The sequence below is a fragment of the Mus pahari genome, chromosome 3 (assembly GCF_900095145.1).
Source record: "Mus pahari chromosome 3, PAHARI_EIJ_v1.1, whole genome shotgun sequence".
Taxonomy (NCBI): domain Eukaryota; kingdom Metazoa; phylum Chordata; class Mammalia; order Rodentia; family Muridae; genus Mus; species Mus pahari.
In genome coordinates this window covers 76,121,482-76,146,238 of record NC_034592.1, presented here as the reverse complement: position 1 = coordinate 76,146,238, position 24,757 = coordinate 76,121,482, and the positions used below count along the sequence as shown (strand labels likewise).

Here is a 24,757-nt window from a genome sequence, read left to right as displayed (position 1 = left end):
AAAAAGAAATAAAATAAAATATATTTAATATAAAAGGACACCATCTCATCTAACCACAGATACCCTGATAACCAGAGATGGGATGCATAGTGTAATACAGGAATTAAAAACCTGACTAGGTATGATGGTACGAGCCTTTAATCCAAACACTTCAGAGACAAAGGCCAGGGGATACCTTGGGTTGGAAGCAAATCTGGTCTACACAGCAAGTTCGAGGACCACCAGAGCTATAGACAGACTGTCTCAGACAAAACAAACAGAAAAAATTTAAAACCCACTCACCTATACTCTGGCCTTGAGCAAGCGTATTCAATGGGTAAAAGTAATTGCTGACAATAAAGGGGCTCTAGTCAAGTCTAACCTTGAGTTCGGTGCGTGGGATACACATAATGGAAAGAACCTAGCATCTCAACTTGTTCTCTGACCTCCATATATTAAAATAATAATAATAATAATAATAATAATAATAATAATAATAATAATAAAAAAGCTCACCTTTGCTCTGAGGAGGGTTTTGGCTCCTATCCCTTAGGATGTTGATTTCATAGACAGCACCATACTGCTCAAAAAGCTCCCTCAAGTCTTTCTCAGACCAGGTCCTTGGAACCTGGCCCACAAACATCTTGATAGCATCAAGATCTGGTTGGTCTGGGTGGTCCAGGGTGCCGTTCATTTTCTTTGAGCTGCATGAGATAAAGTGAGAAGTTATTTATATTGCATACCAGAGGTTTTTTTTTCCCCTCTAAATATTTTCAACAACTTTTTGAAACATAGATGAAAATCTACTTCATTCACTCCTTCCATTTAACTTACCTGAATTTTGTTCATTCTACTAGATTCCAAACTAAATTCACTATTGTGATTAAGACATACGAAGTTTTAAAGAAACTGACATCACGTCTTTTCTAATACGAAAGTTCTCAGAACACAAAGATTGATCAGTTTGTTGTTACTTTTGTTTTGTTTTGGTTTTTCAAGGCAGGGTTTCTTTGTGTACCCCTGGATGTCCTAGAACTCACTCTGTATATCAGGCTGGCCTCGAACTCATAGAGATCCAACTGCCTGCTCCTCACAAGTGCTGATATTAAAGATGTACACCATCACACCTGGCCCTACATAAAATTTTAATATCTGAATACAACTAAATAAAATAAATCTCTTGCCTTTAATCCCAGCACTTGGGAGGCAGAGGCAGGTGGATTTCTGAGTTCGAGGCCAGCCTGGTCTACAAAGTGAGCTCCAGGACAGTCAGGGCTATACAGAGAAACCCTGCCTTGAAAAACCTAAATAAATAAATAAATAAATAAATCTCTTGAAATCGTATTTATTATTTGTATGTGTTACGGGTAGTTGAGGTTGGAGGACACTCTGTGGCATCAGTTCTATCCCTCCTCCTTTATGTGGGTTCTGGAAATTGAATTCTTGTTGCCAGGCTTGTGGGCAAGTATTTTATCTACTAAGCCAACTCATCAGCCTAATAAGGACTTTTAAACGTATGTATAGTAACATGTATGTCTTTAACATATATAAAGACAGAGAGTCTCTGTTAAGCAGATGTTAGAACAGATGCATAATTTTCAAAATTCAAATTAAGAACTCACCAGAGGATGAATTCACTGGAGAGTTGGCTCAGTGGTTAAAAGCACTGACTGCTCTTCCAGAGGTCCTGAGTTCAACTCCCAGCAACCACATGGTGGCTCACAACCATCTGTAATGGGATTCAGTGCCCTCTTCTGGTATGTCTGAAGACAGCTACAGTGCACCCACATACATAAAATAAATAAATAAATCTAAAGATAAAAATAAATCTTAAAAAAAAGAAAATGACTATAAAAAAATTCACCAGAATGATAGCTTTAAAAGGTAAGCATATGATGCTTGTAAGTTGGTTCTCTTACTGCCAAGCTGACTGTAATGGAAATTGCTGTCGTCCTAGGGTTAGGGTTAGGGTTGAATTATGTAACTAGTACTTGCTGTTTCTCTGAGACCTTGCACTGGATTTCCCAGCAACTACAGCCATTTCAAATCCCACAACTTCTTCCAGTCCTATGATAGCAGACACTCCTACTGGAATAAATGTATCCCAGTCTGCAGACTATCAAGAACTTAGGGCACTCTTGCATCATAAATGTTACTTCAGAAGGTGTCACCAATCTCCAAGTCTTACCCACTACTTCAAGATCAACTTCTATGCCTTAATTTATACATTCTTTGTAAGTGAACACCCATAGGTGGTATTTCTAATATCACTTTTGTTGAATCTAGCATTAAATAGTTATCAGGTGTGGTGTGTATGCTTGTAATTATAGCATTTGAGATGCAGCAGGACTGCCTCAAGTTCAAGACCAATATGAGCTACATACAAAGATCCTAGCAACAACAACAACAACAAAAAAATCAAAATGACATGCAGCTAACATTGCCCATGACATGGTTTCTATAATTCTGTTTTAATTAGTCAGTGTTATTCTAGGTTATAAACAGTACTAAATTTCCATCTCTATTACATAGCCAAAATTTTCTGTCATCATGTGGCTCTAAATAACTTTCCCAAGAACAGGCAACTCTTCAAAGGTAGTAATGATTTTAATCTTGTTTACTCTTTTCTTTTTGTATTTTGAGACAGGCTGGCCACAAACTCACAGATATCCACCCGACTTTTCTGGCATTAAAGGTGTGCACTAGCACACCCAGCTAATCTTATCCCTTTTTATTTCTTTTGTAAAGGTGGTATTGGGATGAACTCAGGCTTGCAGGCAAGCCTTCTACCCCTGAGTGGTATCCATAGTCTTCCTGCTCATTCCTTTAGCTACACCTGGTAAAGTGAGTGGGCTTGGTTCAGAGTTGTGTCAATTTCTTGCTAATGGTTCCAAGATTCTTTCCTTTAAAAAAAAAAATTTTTTTTTCATGCATGTGAGTGTATGGTGTCTGCATGTACCACATGTGTCTGTCTGTGTACCACACGTGTGCCTGGTACCAGCAGAGGCTAGAAAAGGACATCAGAGCCCCTAAAACTGAAATTAAAGAGTTATGGCTGAATGTGGGTATTGAAAATTGAACTTCATGTCGTCTCAAAGAGCAGCCAGTGCTCTTAACCACTGAGCCCTATCACTAACCCTCAAAACCCTCTTATTTAAGCAATTAATCTCACCAAAATGAGTGTTATACACAAAGAGGACTCTCAACTTTGTGCAGTTATTATACCCAGGTGTAGTAGAACCCACTCATAATCCTGACACTTGGGAAGTGAAGGCAGGAGGTTCAGGAACAGCTTTGGCTACACAGACAAGTTGAAGCCAGTTGTGGCTATATGAGAACACGTTTAAAACAACAACAAAGGAGAGCTACCACTAACAATGATTACACAGTTGCCACAGGATCAAGCTATTAAAAAGTTATTCTGGAAGCAAATGGGGAGGTAGCTCAATGTTAAAGTGTACACCCAGGGACAGAGTAGTAGTAGTAATAGTAATAATAATAATAATAATAATAATAATAATAATAATAATAATAATAATAATAATAATAGCAGCAACCAGGCATGAAGTGCAACCTTTAATTCCAGTACTTCAGAGACGGAGGTCTATAAAACAAGTTGCTAGTCAGTCAGGGACCTTGTCTCAATAAATTAATTGAACAAATATGAAGTGGAGAGCGATAGACAAGCCACCTACGGTCTCCACATATCTGTGCACTGGTACTGATATACCACACATATGTTGAAAACCCCATCTTGGAATATACTGTCTTACTGGTTTCCCTCACCCTGTTAGTTTATAACCATGGGTGGTGGAGGATGGTGGTGTGCACCCATGTTCCAGTACTAGGGAGGCTGTGGCGAAATCTTGAGTTCCAGGAGAACTGGGGTTATACAGAGACACTATCTGAAAACAAAGGACAAGAAGGAGTGGAAGGAAGACATACGGCAGGTCACCATAAAAATATAACAGGTTTTTAAGTATTTTAACCTTACTGTCCTAATAGAGACCAGGTTTTCATGATTTCCACCAAAAAAGAGGACATCAGGGGCTGTAGAGATGGCTCAGTGGTTACCAGCACTGGCTGTTCTTCCAGGACCCAGGTTCAAATCTCAGGACCCACAGGGCAGCTCACAGCGACTTTAGACCATTGGAAAACACACATTTACATTTACATTATGATCCATAACAGTACCAAAAATTACAGTTAGAAAATACCACCAAAATAATTTGATGGTTGGAGGTCACAACATGAGGAATTTATTTCTAAATAAATAAATGTAAAAAAAGATAAAAGAAAAACTTGGGGTATTTTCTTGGCATTCATGGAAGAGAAGCAACCACATAAATAAATATATATTCAGAGGGCCACAGCATTAGGAAGGTTAAGAACCACTGCTGTAGAACATGGTCGGTTTTTCTCCTCACTCAAGACTTCCTGGTGCTGGCAGGCAGTGGTGGCGCACGCCTTTAATCCCAGCACTCGGGAGGCAGAGGCAGGCGGATTTCTGAGTTCAAGGCCAGCCTGGTCTACAGAGTGAGTTCCAGGACAGCCAGGGCTACACAGAGAAACCCTGCATTGAAAAAGAAAAGGGAAAAGAAAAAGAAAAAAGACTCCCTGCTGCTTTTATCACCAGGATCAGCTTCAAATCCTTTAAAAACTTTGAAGTCCATCTCCTTCATGACCAACCTTCACTTTTTTGCATACCAACTCTACATCTGTAAGAATTATCAAGGTCAGTACTATGTGAACCAAGGCCCAAAGATCAGAGCCAACTTTCAAACTTTTTAGAATTCCCTATTCACAGAAATTGAAATTAAGCAATTATGGATTAAAACTGCTAATAATGACAAATACAAAATAAGCTTACATCTCATTATTTAACACCCCCCTTTCCCCAGTGTGGGGTTTCTCTGTGTAGCCCTGGCTGTCTTGGAACTCACAAAGATCCTCTTGCCTCTGCTTAGCAAGTGCTGGAACCATAGACTGGCCACATCTAATTTTTTATAAGGAAATATTTTACCATGGAGTAAAGAATAAGGTAGTTCGCCAGGCGGTGGTGGCTCATGCCTTTAATCCCAGCACTCGAGAGGCAGAGGCAGGCAGATTTCTGAGTTCAAGGCCAGCCTAGTCTACAAAGTGAGTTCCAGGACAGCCAGGTCTATACAGAGAACCCTGTCTCGAAAACACACACACACACACACACACACACACACAGAGAGAGAGAGAGAGAGAGAGAGAGAGAGAGAGAGAGAGAGAGAGAGAGAGAGAGAGAGAGAGAGAGAGAGAATGAGGTAGTCCACCAGTTTGAAAAGTACTATTTAGATGGTTCAAATTTTCAGACAGACTCAACATACTGTAGATATCATGAGCTACAACCATTCACTGACTCATTCCTGCTGCCAATATTTACTTGGCACTTATATAGGTCAACATACTGTTAGACATGGTATACATTGGTAAATAACAAAAGCATTGTATACTGAATAATGAATAAGACAGAATTGTTTTTGTCTTGTTTTTGTTTTCAGAGACAGGGTTTCTCTGTGTAGCCCTGGCTATCCTGGAACTCACTCTGTAGACCAGGCTGGCCTCGAACTCACAAATTCGCCTGCCTCTGCCTCCCCAGTGCTGGGATCAAAGGCATGCGCCACCACGCCCGGCTGATATTTTTAAATATTTTTAAAAGGTGGTTGGTAAGATGTGATAGTTCAGTAGGTAAAAGTAGCAGCCACCAATCCAATTCAAACCCCAGAATTTATATGTTAGGATTGAACCAACTCCCATCACATATTTCTATACACATACATGCATAAAGAAACATATTAACAAAACGAACAAAACAAAACAAAAGAAAAGAAACGTATTAAAACCTTTTTAACATGTGGGTGGGAGTTGGTTAAGCACTTGCTGTCCATTCAGGTCACTCAAGCCCAATCTCTGCAATCTACATGTAGGAGGACATTCAAATTAATTTCTTTAAGTTGTCCTTTGGCCTTCACAGTATTAACTACATACATACATACATAATACATACATACATGTAAAAAAAAAAGGTAAGTAGGGAATAAAGGGAAAGGGAAAAGGAATGGGAAAGGGAAAGGGAAAAGGAAAGGAAAAAGTTAAGTTTCCCCGTAGGGTAATACCTCCAGGTAGAATATTCATCTAGTATGGTATAAACCAGGATTCAATCCCTAGCATGATTGAAAAAAACACAAGAGGTAATGACCCAGTAAGTAATGTGCTTGTTGTGCAGGCATGGAGACCTGAGTTCAGATTCCCACACTCTATTTAAAGAGATGGGTACTGGGGAGCACCCTGACCTAGCACTGGGGAACAGATACAGAGCTCAGTGGTCATCACTCTAGCTCAAACAGTAAGCTTCAGAGTCAGCAAGAGAGAGAGGAAGACATCTTGGCATCAATCTCTGGCCTCTACATGCACCCAAACAGGTATGCACAGCCAAATACAACCCTGTGTGAACGTATGTGCACGCACACACACACACATATCCCTCAATAATTGTCAAAAGTTTTCATTATTTTGTCACTCACCTGTCAATAGTAGTTGATTTCCTCTTTGCTCATTATACAAATAGAAAAAAATTCCAGATACCCACCCATTTCCCTTTCTAGCAAATATAAATTCACATTACATTCTAAAGTTAGGTCCTTCCCAGTTTGAACAAGTCCCTAGCATATGCTATGCTATGGGAAGGAAGGTAGAAAGAAAGTGCATGTAAATTGAAAGGGTTCAGAAAAAAGAGTCTGTGTCACTGACCAGGTACTTTTCTTGTGAGAACAAGACAGAAAATGTACATGATGTATGGAAATAATCTTAGTTTGGGTAAAGGGAGACTTGTCGCTAGATACTAAATATAATTTAGAAGATGTCCTCTTCCCTGACATTTGGAGAAAATGTCAAGGTTTTGATTGTGTAAATCTCCCTCTAGTTGCCCCCCTCAAAAAACAAAACATACTCTTACTATGGTGTCAGAATCCCAGCACCACAATTATATGGTTCTATGAAAGGCCAAGCAACACTCTGCCTCAGAAAGTAATACTAAACAAGTGAAAACACTATACTCAACAAATTATTTAGCAAATATAAAAATTCTGTGTTTCTTGGTATGGTGGCTAAGCATACCTTCAATCCCAGCACTACCAAAGCAGGAGGCAGACCTCTGTGAGTTCCAGGCCAGGCTACCTTATGAGACACTGTCTCAAAAAAAAAAAAAAAAATGTGGCTAATGACATGGCTTGATTTGGAGAAGGGGCATAGGCCAAGGATTTGAGATGAACTAGGAGAAATGATATATGGCATGGCATACAGGACTGAACACATAAGAGCCATGAAGGACAGAGAAAAGAATAGAGAACTTTAGAAAGAAAGAAAATGCACTTGGGAGTTAAGAGAACAGAAATTAATAGAACAGAAGGAAGAGAAATGATTAGGAATCAAGATAGATAAAGAGGTAGACTTTGACAAACTCAGAAGATGAATTTTCTGTGATACACTAAGAGCTTGATTTTTATTTCAATCCAAGAAATCCTTTTTCTTCCCTTCCTTTTGCTTTTAAAACAGAGTTACACATATAACTCAGGCAGGCCTTGAACTCCCTATGTTGCTGAGAATTATTCTGAACTCCCATTTCTCTCTCTTGTCTTTAGCTTCCCACTGCTAGGATTACAGATACATACTACCATTTTCTGCTATTTTAAATATTAATTAAGAAAAATGATCGGGGCTGGTGAGATGGATCAGCGGGGTAAGAGTACCTGACTGCTCTTCCGAAGGTCCTGAGTTCAAATCCCAGCAACCACATGGTGGCTCACAACCATCCATAAGGAGATCTGACTCCCTCTTCTGGAGTGTCTGAAGACAGCTACAGTGTGCTTACATATAATAAATAAATAAATCTTAAAAAAAAAAAAAAAAAAAGAAAAGAAAAAGAAAAGTAAAAAAAAGAAAATAATCAGTTGGGCATGGTGGCGCACGCCTTTAATCCCGGCACTCGGGAGGCAGAGGCAGGCAGATTTCTGAGTTCAAGGCCAGTCTGGTCTACAAAGTGAGTTCCAGTACAGCCACAGCTATACAGAGAAACCCTGTCTCGAAAAACCAACACCCCCCCCAAAAAAAAAATAAAAGAAAAACAAACAAACAGAAAATGATCCGACTTTTCTTAAAAACAAAAACAAAAAAAAAGTCCTTGGCAAGCCAGCTGAAACTGTGTACAACTGTAAGTAAAGGTGAGTGTATCATGAGCTTAAGGCCAACCTGGGCTATATAGCTGACAGTCTCAAAAATAGAAACAAAATGAGCCAGGCATGGCAGTGCAAGCCTTTAATGACAGTACTCCTGAGGCAGAGGCAGGCAGGCAGGTAGGTAGGTACCTGTGAGTTCAAGGCTAGCTGTGTCTACACAGTGAATTCCAGGACAACCAGGGCTACAAAGTGGGCCTTTGCACACCCCACTTCCAAATGTGTACATGTGTACATTATCAAAAGAAAAATCCTGGGAATAATTTAGAAAAAATAAATTAGGGTGGGGAGAGAATATGGAAACCAGAGGAAATCTATATAAAGTTGCTCCCATGTTCACCTTTAAATCATGATCCAGTAGGATATGAGGAGCTTTAGGAACTCTAGGAGAGGAAGAAAAACTGAGTCAAGGATTCTAATGTACACAATTTGGGAAACTATTTTTCTGTAAGGAAGACATCAGACAAAGATATCTAATAGACAGGTTTAGAATCAAGTTAAGGGACTGAGGGCATTTAAAGAATGTAGAGAGTCCTGAGAAACATAGAAGCTAAGAAAAGACATTAATCAGTGAGAGAGCCAGAGGCTCAGGGCTCTGACCCTTGGAACTCCATTTCTTGAAGTGTAAGCAAATGAAAAGAAGAGCTATCGGAAGGAAGATTTTACCATGACCAAGGGGAAGAAGCAAAGAGACCCCGAGCAGAAGAGCAGGAAGCAGGGTATCTGCGCTCCCTGAGGCTTTTGGGACTCTTCCATCACTACTGTGTTGTTACAAAAAATTGTTTTTGAAAAATGATATACTGATCAATCACATTCATAGACAAAATCATTTTAGTCACACAGCCTTCTTTCTAAGTTCGATTCTATCATAATGTATCATTCATATGGAAGTGGGATCTAGTGATATGGAGGTATATGCTTCTCACTGATACCTGGTCAAGCCACACCCTCCAAAAAAGAATACTGTGTTCAAGATTGACATCATTTATTCTTCAGCAAGCAAGTCATGACCTCTCTTAACTGAGTTCCTTATCTGTAGAATAGGGGAGAAAACCAAAGCAGTTAGCCTTATAAAGCTTTGGTGAAGACAGACCACAAAAAACAGATGCAAATGATTTTGGATATTAGACATGACAACCTCTGGCTAATTCAAAATACCCACAGTAAATTTATTTATTTCAAACTTCAATGTACATTTAAAAACTACATATTATACTTAAGATACAGTCTTGAACCTTACTTTAACATAAAAATTAACCCGGATTTTTAAATTCCCAGTGATGTTCATGCAATGATTCTGACACAGATTTCATAGAATCGTGGGTTAGTTTAACATCTTAAACAATTAAAAGAACTGGGCTGAGGTTGGTAGCTCAGTAGGTAGAGAGCTTGGAAACCCCAAGTTTGAATCCCAGCATAAGTTCTGTATAAACTGGAAGAAGAAGAAGCAAATGACAGTCACATCGATTTAAGAGGCCAGCCTGGTATACATGAGACCCTTTATGAAGAATGCAGAGAAGGAAAAACAAAAACAAAAACAACAACAACAAAAACCAAAAAATGAGAAAGGCTGTATGGCTAGAGTGTACCTCAGAACATTTGTCTGCTCAGTGAGCTAATTTCTAGCACAAAAAGAAACAGCCAAAGGAGGGAGGAGGAACACACTAGAAGGCTCAACAAGAGGCAGCAGCAAAACAGAAAGAAACTGCTTAGAACACAAAGACAATGTGAGCCACAAACTCCAATCTTAGCTACCATATATTCTGAGATACAGGCACACTTTGTGTGCTAAATCTGGATAATAACACTGTAAAACATCCTTTTAACTATTACTAAAAATATCTGGAAGCAAAGAACTGTCATTTTAAAAAAACATATTTAAATTACTATCTGGAGGACTACAGAGAAGGCATACAAACCACTTTAAAAGAGCAATGTGGCTACCTTCAAAGCTCTCAAAACTATCTCACAAAGTATTTGCTATTACGCACACCTGTCCTGTGTGATTTGAATAGAGAGGCCAAACTTCAAAGAGTCACTCCTAGGGAACGTTCTCCCACTTATCATTCTTGGTTTTCAATAAAGGTGCATTTACTTGATGTTTCAGGGTATTTTGAACTTGTTAAAGTGGATAAAACCAAGGACACTGATTAAAATAACAAATAATACAGAACTGAGGTCTGATGGAAAATAGAGGTTGTAAATGGGATCCTTCTCTACAAAGTCCAGAACTCAAGTTCCCTATAGCCCCAACTTAGGGTCAGGTTAACATTTTGGCTAGCTAGCAAGGTCTTCCAATTCTGCAACCACAATTGAGCAAACTGCCAATCAAAAAATGATATAATTTTGTTTTACTGATTGTTTTTTTAAATGATGAAGATACACTGATATTATTGAAATTACATGCTGAATTGTATTTTCAATTAGCAAGATAGGAGAAAATGAAAGTTCAGAATTATACTTCATAATATACTGTATGTACGCAAAATATACTACATGTAATACTAAGTAATACCATATATAACTACCAGTTTTCTCTATGACAAGAGCTTAAGGATATATAATAGTTAAAAGCTAGTGGGGTATAGTTAGTCTTGTATATAAACACAGCACCTCAGCAGATGTGACAGAGGAACATGAGGCCAGTCGAGTTATGTAGGGAAACTATTTCAAAAAAGAGCAGCAATCAGGTCTGAGGAGGACAGAGTGTTTTCCTAACATACACAAAAGCCCTGGGTTCTATGTCTGGCAAACTGAGCTTTGTGGCTCAGGCCTGCAATCCCAGCACCCAGGAAGTAGCAGCAGGAGGATCAGGAGTTCAAGGTCATCTTCGGCTACAGAATGAGTTCCAGACCAGCCTGGGTTACACAAGACCCTGTCTCAAAAAAAAAAAAAAAAAAAAAAAGTAAGTAAATAAAAATAAAAACAATGAATAACAAAATACTTAATTCCCAAAGGATTATTTAACTATTGCATACCCACTCAAAGCAGTAAAGCCAGTTAAAAAAAACACCTTGGAATCTGTCGTATGGCTAAACACTACAGTTTTTAGAGATGGGAGCCAGTACACTTGAACTAATGTTGCTAGTCATATATCAAGTGTACCCTCATGCAAAGAACTTAGTTTCATCCTGGAAGCAACTAGCAGTTATAAGAATTAGACTAAGTAATTAAAATTAAATGTAGGCTTTCTAAAGAAGTTTCTTTTAAGGGACCGGTTTCACCGAATAGTAATAATAACAGCCCAGTTCCCTCTGCTTATGATAAAAATAGGACAACAAAAATACTTACACAGGACTGGAATTCAAAGAGCAATGATCCACCATCATTTCTGGAAGGAAATCCAACTTAAACGCAGCCATCACCTCACTCTCCCCTTCAGAAGTCAATGATAATAACTTGCTGCACTTGTCTGATCCACAAATACACACAGCTTTAGCTTCCTGGGCCCCACAAAAAACACAAAGTGGAAACGGAGCTCAGGGAAACCAGCAGTAAGTGCCACAGAAAAGAGGCAGGTCTGGGGAAGGGGCAGGGAAAGGGAGTATTGGACTGAAGTGGGGATGTGACCATGTGAAGGGAGGCTCAGCTCAGCACACAATGAAAGTGCTGATGCACCAGGCTTGTTTTGTGTGATTTTCCCTGGCGAAGCAGTACTAAGTGCACTGTCAGATAAATAGTATGTCAGATTCATGAAGATAGTGTAGCCAACAAAGCAGAAGAAACACAAACTTGTTTCACATCATCCAAAGTCCTCCCTACAAATCAGCATTTAAGGTCTCACAGATCTAAAAATTACCTGAAGGAAAAAGCAAATAGGCAAAACAACAGCAACAACAACAACAACAAAAAGTAACCAAGAAACCTACCTCACCTCATGTGGTGAAAACGCTTTTAAAGAGCTAACTGTTGGCCTTGGGTTTAAACTTAGTCTCCATGTGTTGAAGACAGCAATAAACAGGGTTCAAATTAATCCCAGAACAGTCACAAAAGAAGAAACAATTTGCCATTACTCACACCTGTCCTGTGTGATTTGACCAGAAAGAAGTAAGACTAAGAGAAGCAGGCTGTTGGGGAAACTGGCCATCTAAATCCTGCTATTGACCAACTACTGCCAGATTGGCCCTGTTCTCTTTAGTAGTACTAAGGGTAAAGCAATAAATCAGTTGCTCATCAGACAAGCCTTTTAAAAACCCTGGTTTAGTATCACTCATTAGGTGGACACAGGCAAAATATGTCTACTACTTCTGAATCTTTACTAGAAATTAAAAGGAACAGTAATATTATATGTTATATTATATAATAATAGTAATATTCTGCACACACACACCCCTTACCATGTAGCCCTGGCTGTCCTAGAACTTGATCTATAGACTAGCCTGGCCTCAAACTCAGAGATCTGTCTGTCTCTGCCTTGAAAGTACTGGGATTAAACATGTGCCCCTCTAATCTACTGACCTTTCTAATGAAACAAAAAGCCAGTAGTGATCATTTAAAAAATAAACAAACAAACAAACAAAAAACCCCACCTGTCTATTACAGTGTCTATTAGGGACACAAATTCAAACCACAGGGGAGGAAAGCTTAATGCAAGCTAACTCTCTCCATTCCCTCACCTCCTTAAGGCCTAGGGGCTTAAGTCAGTGGCTGACTTACCTAGCATGTATGTATAACACGGCTTCAATCCCTAGTGCCAAAGGGTAAATAAAAACACTGTTGCTGAAACCAAGATGGATGAAAGCAAGAATAAAGTTCCAGTATGAGCTGTTGAGATGGATATACTTAGCAACCAAGGCAGATGTGTGCTCCCTTCTCAATTTAGATCCATGTCCCCCTAAACAACAAATGGTGGCATTTCAATATTTAGGCAATGATTCTAAAACTAAGCTCTTAGGGCCCTCAAATTTCACAGGCTTCCTTTCCATTTTTATCACTGGAGTTGTCTTACTTCAAAGATTTCACTTCACCCAAGCTCAGTTCACAACACAGGAAACTTTGAAGAATGCTATATTCAGCTTATAAAAGAAGCAAAATGAAATGGGGCTGGTGCTACATGCCTGTCATCCTAGCATTTGGACGGTAAAGGCAATTCAAGGTGAGCCTCTGCTACATAGCAAATTCAAGGGCAGCTAGGAATAACAAGAGACCCTATCTCAAACAATCAAAGTAAAATGCACATATTCCTAAACCATAGAAGGAAGGAAGGATAGCATATTAAGAGGTAGTTCTAATGTGTAACAATGGCTGATGCCTACCAACACCTGACCCAGGAAAAGCTGGAGCTAGGCTTTCTCTTCAAAGCTCACACATAACCATTCCCATACTAGATCTTTAACAGAGAACGGCTTTTATACTTTGTCAAAGGTCTCTAAAGATCACCTTTGCAGATGGAAGTAGCAAAAGCACGCCCAATTCCACTAAAAGGTGCAGCATAAAGTGTCAGCAGAGAACAGTTTTCAAACAATACACAGTCCAGTTCACCACCCTCTAGATTGTAGGTACTTAACCCTAGCTGGGACTGCATAAGGAACTAGAAGGTCTGTTCTCTTACAATCGCTAGACCTGGAGCCCCATCCTAAAGTTATATGGCCCAAGAAATAACTTGATGAGCCAAAGATCAAATTAGACTTTTTACCTGCTGGTTGTCACTATATATCTATATAATTCATTAAAAACATACAAATTCTGTGAGTTTGAGGCCAGCCTGATCTACACAGCTAGTTCTAGAACAGTTAATGTTACACAAAGAAATCCCATCTCAAAAGAAATCAAAAACCAAACCAAAACAAAACAAATTCTACATATGTCACTTTAATTAGAACCACATTACCTATCAAAGGGAAGAAGAGTACATGGAAGACATAACTGAACCTCTGGGAACTGCCCAGTTTCTGAAAGGATATATATTCCCTGTGACACTTTGATTAAGTCTAGGGCTAAGAACACTTGATTTTTAACCCCCTAGACAGAATGTTTATTCAAAAGAATTCTCTGAAAATTGCTTAATAAGTTTTTAAAGAAAGCAGGGAGTGGAGGCCCTACAATTTCTGTGCTTAAAAGTTGCTATTAAAATCCATTTTATGATTTAAAAACCTCTAATATGGAAATGTTACTCCATGGAGAAGAGTGTCTCTTTTAGGCAGGTCCCAAGAGCTAGCTCAGTATAATTAAATAGAATGAACTTGTGGGAAAGAGAAATCATTTTTAATTAACTCAGTTTTTTTTAAAGGTTTATAACACTAAGCAATAGTAAAAATTATGAATATAAAAATACAGGTAGTAAGGAAATTAATAACTAAAAAAGTCAAGTTATTCACAGAAAATAACCCTTAATTGAAATAATAATCTTTGCTTACATATACTCCCATTAGAAACAAGGGGTAGCAGGTGGTTTCACCTAGGGTCTGCTGTTAAGAGGGTTAACCTATCCTCTGCCTCCTGTGCCTTTCACTCTGGATATATCTTATTTCCCTTTGTTGTTGTTTTTAGGGCGGAATTTCTCTGTGTAACAGAGGATGTCCTAGAACTCACTCTATAGATCAGGCTAGCTTTGAACTCACATATCAAACTGCCTCTGTTTTCCTAGTGCTGGGATTAAATCCCAGCTTGGCTTATTTCCTTTTATGTCTGTTTAGTCTTAAACATTTTTTAACCTGTTTTTTTTGAGACAGGTTTCTCTTATCCCTGGATACTAGAACTCACTCTGTAAATAAGGCTGGTGAGATCCACCTGCCTCTGCCTCCAAAGTGTTGGGATTCAAGGAGTCCCACCATGCCCAGGTTTCTAGTGCTTTTGTTTGTTTTTCAAGACAGGGTTTCACTGTGTGGTTCCTGGCTGGCCTCAAACTCACAGAGACCCACATGCCTCTGTCTCTGGATTGTTGGGATTAAAGGCAAGCACCAGCAACACGAAGTTTCTAAGCTTTTTTTAAAAAAAAAAAAGATTTATTTTATATATGTGAGTACACTGTTGGTATCCTCAGACACAACAGAAGAGGGCATTGGATCACATTACAGATGGTTGTGAGACACCATGTGATTGCTGGAAATTGAACTCAGAACTTCGCTGAACCATGTCAGCCCTTCTAGTTCTTTTTTAAAGTCTGATTCTGACATGGCTGGAACAAGCAGCATTCGATATAACATTAAGAAGCAACATCAGGCACTTACTTTTATTTTTTGCAAAATTATGAAAGAATGACTTTTATTTTTGTGCGTGTGGTTTTGTTGTTGCAGCAAAAATGTGAAAGAATTACTTTAGAGCAAAAGGCCTTTCTGAGTTTTCAACGGGAATTAGAAAATGGTGGAAATTCTGCAGGGGAGTGTGTGTGAATAGAGAAGAAATTCATTTTAAAGATTGCCTCAAATCTAAAATAATGCATGAAGAAGAAATGATCGGTGTGGAAACTAGTAAACTTTCCATGTATTATAGACTGAGAAAGTATAAAAAGGCAGAATAACCAAATTTATTCTGAAAATGATAAAGTTTTATTTCCTTCCCCTGGTTTTTAATCATTGTTCCTCTCATCCTTCTTGATTAGCACCAAATACAAAGATTAACAGAGACCCTGCTCTGTGCTTAGTCTTAGCCTCCATCCCCCAACCCCAACCCCCCTCCCTCCTCAGCTTGTTTGGTTTTTGATACAGGGTTTCCCTGTGTAGTTCTGGCTATTTTGTGGAGTAGGCAGCCTCAAACTCAAAGATTCTCCTGCATTTGCCTCTTGGGTGCTGGGATTGAAGGTGTGTGCCACCACCGCCAGGCTCAAGGGTCATTTTAAAACATCAACTGGAGCCGGGCGGTGGTGGCACACGCCTTTAATCCCAGCACTTGGTAGGCAGAGGCAGGCGGATTTCTGAGTTCGAGGCCAGCCTGGTCTACAAAGTGAGTTCCAGGACAGCCAGGGCTACACAGAGACACCCTGTCTCAAAAAACCAAAAACAAAAAAACATCAACTGGAAGTTGGAGAATTAAAGTACTAAAAGGCTGCAAAAGATATTTGCCCCCAAATCTCACAACAAATAACAAGTCTCGGAGGTTGAATTTCAGTTGGTACAGTTAGGTAATTAGAATATTAACCAGAATAATCATTGTTTTCTTTTTATGTTTGAGATAGGGTCTTCTATATCCCAGACTAGCCTGGAAACTATGTAGCAAAGAATGACCTTGAACTTCTGACCTGCCTGCCTCCCTCCACCTCCCCAGTACTGGGAATTACAATCATGCCAAACCAGTGTAGTTTATGAGGTGATGCAGATGGAAATTAGTGATCCACAGGTTCTAGACAAGTACTCTGTCAAGTGAACTATATCTCCAGCCCCTCCCCTGGTATAGGGCAGGAGGCTACAGAAAAGCTAAAGGGTAGAGAGAACACTATTTCCCCCCAAAGCAAATTCCCTAAATAGGTAGGTAGCAGGCATAAGTTTTTAAAAGGCAGTCAAGTTTCTGACTTTGTAAATTTATCTTGGTGGCCCTAGGGTGGTGGTGAACCACTAAAACCAAAATAATCAGAAAATGAGAAAGTAACTGAAGGTAAAAACAAAAAGAGAGGAACCACAAAACCAATTTGCCTTATTTTTAAACATTATTGAACAATCTTCTAAGTAGAGATTGATTCTGTACCGCCCCAGTTCCTACAAATGTCATTTCTAACTCCTTCCAGCTGTACTGTCTAGCTAGTCAGTGCTGCTCAAGGTCAGCAAGGACAATGTCTGTCTGAAAAGTGTAACAAGCTAGACCTGGAACTACTTTCTCTGAAAAAAAAAAAAAAAAAAAAAAAAAGACTCCTCATAACTAGCACAGAACATGTGCAAGTTTGTGTGTTTGTTTCAACTTCTTTTTCAGTGATTGGGACTGACCTCCAGAACCATGCCTGCTAGTCAAGCACTCCACTGAGCTTCTTTAAAAAAGAAAAAAATTGAAATAAGGTTTCATTGGGCTACCTTCCAACTTGCAGTCCTCCTACCTCAGCCTCCGAAATAGCTGGGATTAACAGAGTTCTCTTAACTGTTTTAATATCAACCAAATTAATTTATAGTCAATAAAACAAAGATGCTTCCAATAATTATAAAAGCAAAACTCATACTAAAAGTAGCAACAATAACTTGTACAACCAGGATGATGGAGCACACCTTAACCCCAGCATTTAGAAGGTAGAGTAGGCAGACCTCTTGAGTTTAAAGGCTAGCAAAAAAACAAAAACAAAAAACAAAAAAAAAAAAACTTGTTAAAAAAGATTAATTTAAACCTGTACTATACCATCAAAAGCTATTAAGAGGAAAGTAGGACCTGGTGGCTCAAACATATACTCCTAGTATTTGGTACAAAGACTGGCTTAAATTCAAGGCCAGGATGAGCTACAAAATGAGACAGACTCAACAAAACATTAAAAGGGGACCTGGGGACTTATTCAGAGGTAGAACTAGGCTCAGCATATGCAGAGCCTGAGTTCAATTCCTAGCACAAAAAAGAAAAAAGTTACTGACAGGTGCTGGCATTTACTAAATCCATAACACTTCATTCAATCCTATACAATATTAACACCATTTAAGGCAGGAACTTCTCTTAAGAATTCAGATGTTATGGAAGATAATCCGCACATAGTTTCTCTCCGTGTCTGTTTCTCTTAAATCCAAGCATAGCCAGGCGTGGTGGTGCACGCCTTTAATCCCAGCACTCGGGAGGCAGAGGCAGGCGGATTTCTGAGTTCGAGGCCAGTTTGGTCTACAAAGTGAGTTCCAGGACAGCCAGGGCTATACAGAGAAACCCTGTCTTGAAAAACAAAACAAAACAAACAAACAAACAAACAAACAAAGGAGGATGCCAAGGGATAAAGGGCAAGGAAGCTGTGAGTAACCCACAAGAGTATCTACTTGTTAAACAAGCAACCAACAACTCAGAATGCTGAAAATAAGATAATCTAGGAAGCTTTAAAAATTGTATCTGACTAGTAGAGAAAACTTTCAGGTATCCTGTGTCTTTCTTAGTAGACTGATAACAAATACCTCTCTTTCTATTATTTTTCACTTTCCTCTAAATGTCTGCATTCTAGTCAATGACAAAACTCTGTCCTTCCTAGGAAAATGGCCAATGGTTAAGTCACCATTATCAGCATTTACATAGTCCACCGGTTCACACACTCCAGAGACAAGACTGATCTACCGCAGTCTTAAACGCATGACTCATTAGCAAGATTCCCAATAATTAGTATATGCCCTCATTAATTTCCTGAAAAACTTTGGGTGGTTTTTTCTGTTTGTTTGTTTTGTTTTTGAAACAGGCTCTCACCGTGCAGCACAGGCTAGTCCTAAACTCAAACTATTTATATGGGGGTGGGGGGCGGAGTGGGGGGGAAATAGCTCATGACAGAATACAAGAAACTAATGAATTTAAGAGCATCCAGTTTGGAAGTCTTCAAAAACTTGACTCAAAAACACGACAATGAGGCTATGAAAGTTGAAGGCAGGGAGAAATAAGGGAGGCGAACTGTCTGTTCCCCATGTCCCCAAGGTAACCCTAGGTCTTCTGAAAACTGTGAAAACTAGCACAGACCATTCACAATAACAATTTACTAGTTTTATATTTGTTGAGATGAGCTGCCTTTAGTAGCACCCATTTCTATCTTTAATGTTACTGAGCACAAATTATTATCAATAATAATACATATGCAGGTATGAATTTAGATTTGAATTTATATAGATAATAAATCTATAATTACAGAATATGGTGCTTAAAGTTTACAAACCCCAATTATGAAAAATCTGGGGAGCTGTCTAAACATTTCTAAAATAGTAATAACTATAATTTAGAGCCCACTTCTATTTGGAAGCTTTTTTTTTAAAGACTTATTTATGTATATGAGCATGTTGTCACTGATACCAGAAGAGGGCATTGGATCCACTTACAGATGGTTGTGAGCCACCATTTGGTGCTGGGAATTGAACTCACAAACAGCCAGTGTTCTTAACCACTGAGCCATATCTCCAGTCCCAGGTTTTAGAAACTTTTTATTTCAATCCTATACTTATTCTCTATATTTTGAATGAGTAAAGGCACAAAGACATAAAGTAACTTCTTCAAGATCACAGGAATCCAGGCAATAGAGTTTTATATACAAATGGCCTTCTAGATAAAAGGCTGTTTCAGATTAAACTCACTCTGGCCACCATGAAAGAGATTTAGCTCAGTCATAGGTGCAAACCTTAGGTAAACATGAACAGGTTCAATTACCAGCAACATGTAAGACCAAAAACCTGTCTTCCACTAAGCTCATGCATATAAACAGTTAAAAATACTTATTTGAAGGGGGCCTCCCAGCAATCAGGAGGCAGAGGCAGGCGGATTTCTGAGTTCGAGGCCAGCCTGGTCTACAGAGTGAGTTCCAGGACAGCCAGGGCTATACAGAGAAACCCTGTCTCAAAAAAACAAAACTAAACAAAAATACCTAGGGCCATAAAATTTGAGTCTGACTAATAATCTCCCCCTCCCTCTCATTTTTTCCTTCCTTGAGACAGGATCTTGCTTTATGGAATAAGATACACAGCCATGGTAGCCTTGAATCTGCCAGGAAAGGGTTCACAGGCATATCGCAACAGTAAGTCTCATTTTTCTAGAAAAATACATTTTGTAGAAAGATACAACAAGAGCCTCTTCAAGACTATGACTGTGAGTGGTGTGGCGACACAAGCCTTTACTTCCAACAGAGACAGGAGGATCTCTTAAGTTTGAAGCCGTTTTGTCAACATAGTGAGTTAGTTCCAGGACAGCCAGTACTACATTTCAAAACCAAACAAACAAAGACAAAATAACTGTCAGGGCTGAAGATCTGGCTTCGTGGTTACGAGCACCTGCTCTTCCTGCAGGAAGCCCCGGGTCAGTTCCCAGCCACCTGCATAGTGGTTCACAAGCATCTGGACTGAGCTGCTTGTCTATGCATACTTGGACTACCCCGAGTTCCTGTCAAGTGATTTTTGGTTGTGGAGGGAGAATTATTTTCTCTTTTCTCTTAGGAGAAATACAAGTTGAGCAAAACAAAATAGTACATTGGTGCAATCTCAGCTTTGGAAAACCTGAGACCTATAGTTCAAGGCCAGCCTGAGCAACATGGCTTTTGGGCATTCACTTGGGAAATAACTTTACTTGGTGACTACTGGTCACCAAGTTCACTTCCTGTAAGTATTGGGGGGTGGGAGGAAGGGAAGGATAATTTCTTTACTTTTAACACTAAATAAAATCTTTTTCACAAACAACAAAACCAATCAAAAATTTAGGGGGGCTACCAAGATAGTTCAGAAGGCAAAGGAGCCTTCCCACAACCATACACTTGAGTTGACTATCCAGGCAGATAGAGTTCCTACAAGCTATCCTCCAACTGCCACACCTGCTAGGAATAAATAATGTGTAAACAGAGCCAGGAGTGGGCGAGTTACTACAAGCACTCGATAGGCAGAGATGAGTAGGTAGATCTCTGAGTTCCAAATCAGCCTGGTCTACACAGCAAGTCTGAGGGCAGCCAGAGCTATCAAGACTTAAAAGGGGTCGGGCGTGGTGGCACACGATTTAATCCCTGCACTCGGGAGGCAGAGGCAGGCGGATTTCTGAGTTCGAGGCCAGCCTGCTCTACAGAGTGAGTTCCAGGACAGCCAGGGCTACACAGAGAAACCCTGTCTCGAAAAACCAAAACAAAAAAACAAACAAACAAAAAGACTTAAAAGGGGGGAGGGGCAGGAGCAACGTATACTTGGAGAGATGGCTCAATAAGTAAGAGCAGAGAACCCAGGTTCAGCTCCCAGTACCCACATGGTAGCCCCCAATGTTCCCAGGGACATGGTGCTATCTTCTGGCCTTCAAAGGCATCAAGTATAAAAATAGCACACATACATACAGAGATAATACTCATACTCTTAAAATAAAAACAGTAATTTAAAATATATATATTAAGGTCAGCCAGAACTACTGTTAATGGAGGTGTGACTTGGCTCACAATAAAAAAAATTCGTCTCTTTAAATTTATTTTATCTATAAAGAAACTTAAACTGTATCACAAAAGAGATCAAATGCAATCAAGTTGTTGCACCAATTTTTAAAAGGATTTATTTATTTATTTATTTATTTATTTATTTATTTATTTATTTTATGTATATGAGTACAGCACTGCTCTCTTCAGACACACCAGAAGAGGACATCAGTTCCCATTACAGATGGTTGTGAGCCACCATGTGGATGCTCGGACTGAACTCAGGATCTCTAGAAGAGCAGTCAGTGCTCTTAATCACTAAGCCATGTCTCCAGCCCTGTTGTACCAATTTTTAAGTGAAAGTAAGAAATAATAGAAAAGACTTGCAAAAAGCACTCGTTCCTTTTCTGTTCCCCATGTGCACAATGGCTCACTTGCAAAAACCACTTGTCATGCAATGTGAGTTTTACCCCTGGAACCCAGGTAAGAAAAGCCCGTGAGGTAGGTGGCCAAGAAAATCACTAAGGCGAACTGTCCCACAGGCTGTGTGCTGACAAGCCTGGAGCACAGAGATCCTGCCTCAACAATTTGGATGGTGAGAGTTGACCCACAAAAGTTGTTGAACAACATTTACACTTGAACTCATACACATCATATACATGCTTAAAGAAAAAAAGTAATTTAAACTTTTTTCTATCTTCAATAATCAAATTAATTGTCAAATCCCATTAAGTAGTCTTTCTCCCCTATACAACTCCATATGGAGTGAAGGGACAATTAAGTGAAAAGGGAAAGAAATGTCCTTTTTCTATGCTGCTTCTTGTATCCATCTCATAGCAGCACTCACCGAATTGGGTAAAAGAAAATGTGCAGCCAATGTGCATACAGTGTCTACACCAAGGTACCTTCTTCCCGGGCAGAATGAAGGCTGTCGCATAGCATCTTTCTATCATTCGACCTCGAATTCAGTGTTCCAATATGTGAAGAAGGGATGGCTCTACAGAGAGATTCTTATGACAGACAAAGCTTTAATCTAAAGACAAAGACTAACACTTGACTTTTCCACAATATCCAATATGAGTATTATTCACAATTCTGACATGTTCTAAACTACCAATTCCTCTAAATTTCACTGTCCTACCAGAAGGCCAAATCTAGTGAGTCATTACCGTTCTTCTCTGATGCATTTTGATTTCTACCCACAAGTGAAACTCTTCAGGGCTACACCATATGTTGGTGTCATGTAGAATATGGTAGAATACGAATAATTTTTCTTTTGGGGGAAAGGATGTTTCAAGACAGGGTCTCTCTGTGTAGTAGCCCTGGCTGTCCTGGAGCTCACTTTATAAACCATGCTGGTCCAAACTCACAGAGATCCACTTGCCTCTGCCTCCCTGGTACTGGAACTAACAGGGGTGTGTTACTACCACCTGGCTAGAATCTTTTTTTGTTTTTTTTCAAAAATACTGTCAAAGTTGCTTTCAAAATTACTCGTAATCCTGATATCTCTAAGGAACTATCCTACACAATCTCCTGAAAATGGCTTTAGAATTATTGTTTGAGTATGGTCAGAGAATTTCTTCTTTTGCATTTATTTACTTATTTATTTGACAGGATTTTGCTATGCAGCTAGGGCTAGACTTGAAGTTGAGATGTTCCTGGCTCAGTCTTCCAAGAGCACATTACATGTGGCAAACTATGCTGGCTTCAAAAGCAATTCTTCAGTATCTTTAAACCCATTTTCCAGATAAGCAAACCAGAGAATGGATTCAGTGATTCTAACTCCATAACTACTAGACAGTGGAGTTGGGCTTTCTTGAGTCACTGTGCTATGGCTATAAAGTTATACAAAGATTTTTGTTGATAAACTCAAAGCATGGGCTAGAGAGATGGATCAGCAGTTAAGAGAACTGGCTGTTCTTCTAGAGGCCTGGAGTTCAATTCCCAGCAACCACATGATGGCTCGCAACCATCCATAAGGAGATCTGATGCCCTCTTCTGATGTGTCTGAAGACAGCTCACAGTGTAGTCACATATATTAAATAAATAAATAAATAAATAAATAAATAAATAAATAAATAATTCTTTAAAAAAGAGAACAAAAACAAAAAACTTCATTCTTTCTTTTTTGAATTTATAGCAGTTCACCTAACTCAAGAACTGGAATTACAGGTATGTACTACCACATCAGGTTTGCTTAGGGGGGTGGGGAGAATAGTGAGGAAATGGGATTTGCTATACAATCTTGGCTGGCCTTGAATTTGGGTCAATCCTCCTACACATGCTGGATTCCATGTGTGAACGAACCATCGTCTATGTCTCTGCTTTTACTTTTGTTTTGGTAAAGGTTTTGTTTGTTTGCTTGGTTTGTTTTTTTTTTGAGATGGTTTCCTTGTGTAGCCATGGCTATCCTGCAATTTGCTCTGTAAATCAGGCTGGCCTCAAACTCAGAGATCAGCCTGCCTCTGGTTCCCAGTGCTGGGATTTAAAGGCATGCATCACAACGTCTGATTTCCTTAAAGTCATTAGTAAACAAAGATTAGATATAACTATTACCTGGAATTTACAGGTAATTCTGATATCAATTGATCTCATATATGTGAACAGCTTAAGAGAAATGCTCTGAACAGAACATAGACACTAAACATTTTTCAAATTGTTAAGAAGCATAAATGGGTAAAATTAAAAGAGAGGATTTTTAGGCCCAGGAATCATCATAAACTCAGAAGTTAAAGAGTAGGGCACCTGAGAGGCTGAAATGTGAAGGTAATGTGCTATTCAAATCTGTAGGTCTCCCATCTCGGAGACCAACATGGTAGAAAGAAAGCAGCTGTTCTCCACATATGCCCCAGGACAGAAGCTCCACATGCAGACCCATGGCAAAGGCTTGCCGTCCCATGAATGAATGATTTTTTAAAAAGAAGTTTCAGAGGGGCTGCTCATAACTTTTTTTCTGGGGAATTTGTCACTCCCCACACTGCTAGATCTGATATTTAAAGAAAGTTTCTTGGGCTAGAGAAATGGCTCAGCAGTTAAGTGCACTGACTATTCCAGGATCCAGGTTCAAACCCTAGCTCCTACATGGCAGCTCACAACATATATAGCCATTGACATAAAAATAATTATGTTTTAAAAATAATTTTTGAAAGATTTATTTTATGTGTAAGTGCTCGTATTTGCATGTACACCTGTGTGCCAGAAGAGGGCATCAAATCCCATTACAGATGGTTGTGAGCCACCATGTGGTTGCTGGGAATTGAACTCAGGACCTGTCTGGAAACTGCAGCCAAAGCTCTTTAACTGCGGAGCAATATCTCCAGCCCCACCCCACCCCCAAAATTTAAATTTCCCAAATACTTTGCAATCCTATGCTTACAAGACGATTGTTTTTGACTAGTATCACATTAACATTCTCTCCTAATATCCTTCACTTTAAGAAACTTATGCAACTTTTTATTTAGAGCATGTCCATATTCCCATCATCAAATTCAGGTTGTCAGAATTACAGCTAGTGATCTTACCCACTGAACCATCTGGCAAGCCCACCTACTTTTTTTTTTTTTTT

At 39.2% G+C, this 24,757-nt stretch overlaps 1 protein-coding gene across 10 annotated transcripts in view; it reads right to left on the bottom strand.

Moving 5' to 3' along the window:
* Celf1 (CUGBP Elav-like family member 1) overlaps window positions 1–24,757 on the bottom strand; it is a 79,619-nt gene that overhangs the window by 20,296 nt on the left and 34,566 nt on the right. For 6 of the 10 annotated variants that reach the window (XM_021193622.1, XM_029536516.1, XM_029536509.1 and 3 more), the window contains 2 exons: window positions 11,532–11,683; window positions 496–683 (listed from right to left, as the gene is read on the bottom strand). In XM_021193622.1, coding sequence (XP_021049281.1) covers window positions 496–683; window positions 11,532–11,602 — 259 coding nt within the window. In that variant the 5' untranslated portion in view covers window positions 11,603–11,683. Of the gene's footprint in view, window positions 1–495; window positions 684–3,765; window positions 4,027–11,531; window positions 11,684–24,757 lie in introns of those variants that run through there. The other 4 variants (XM_021193624.1, XM_021193623.1, XM_029536513.1 and 1 more) reach the window with 2 other exon arrangements.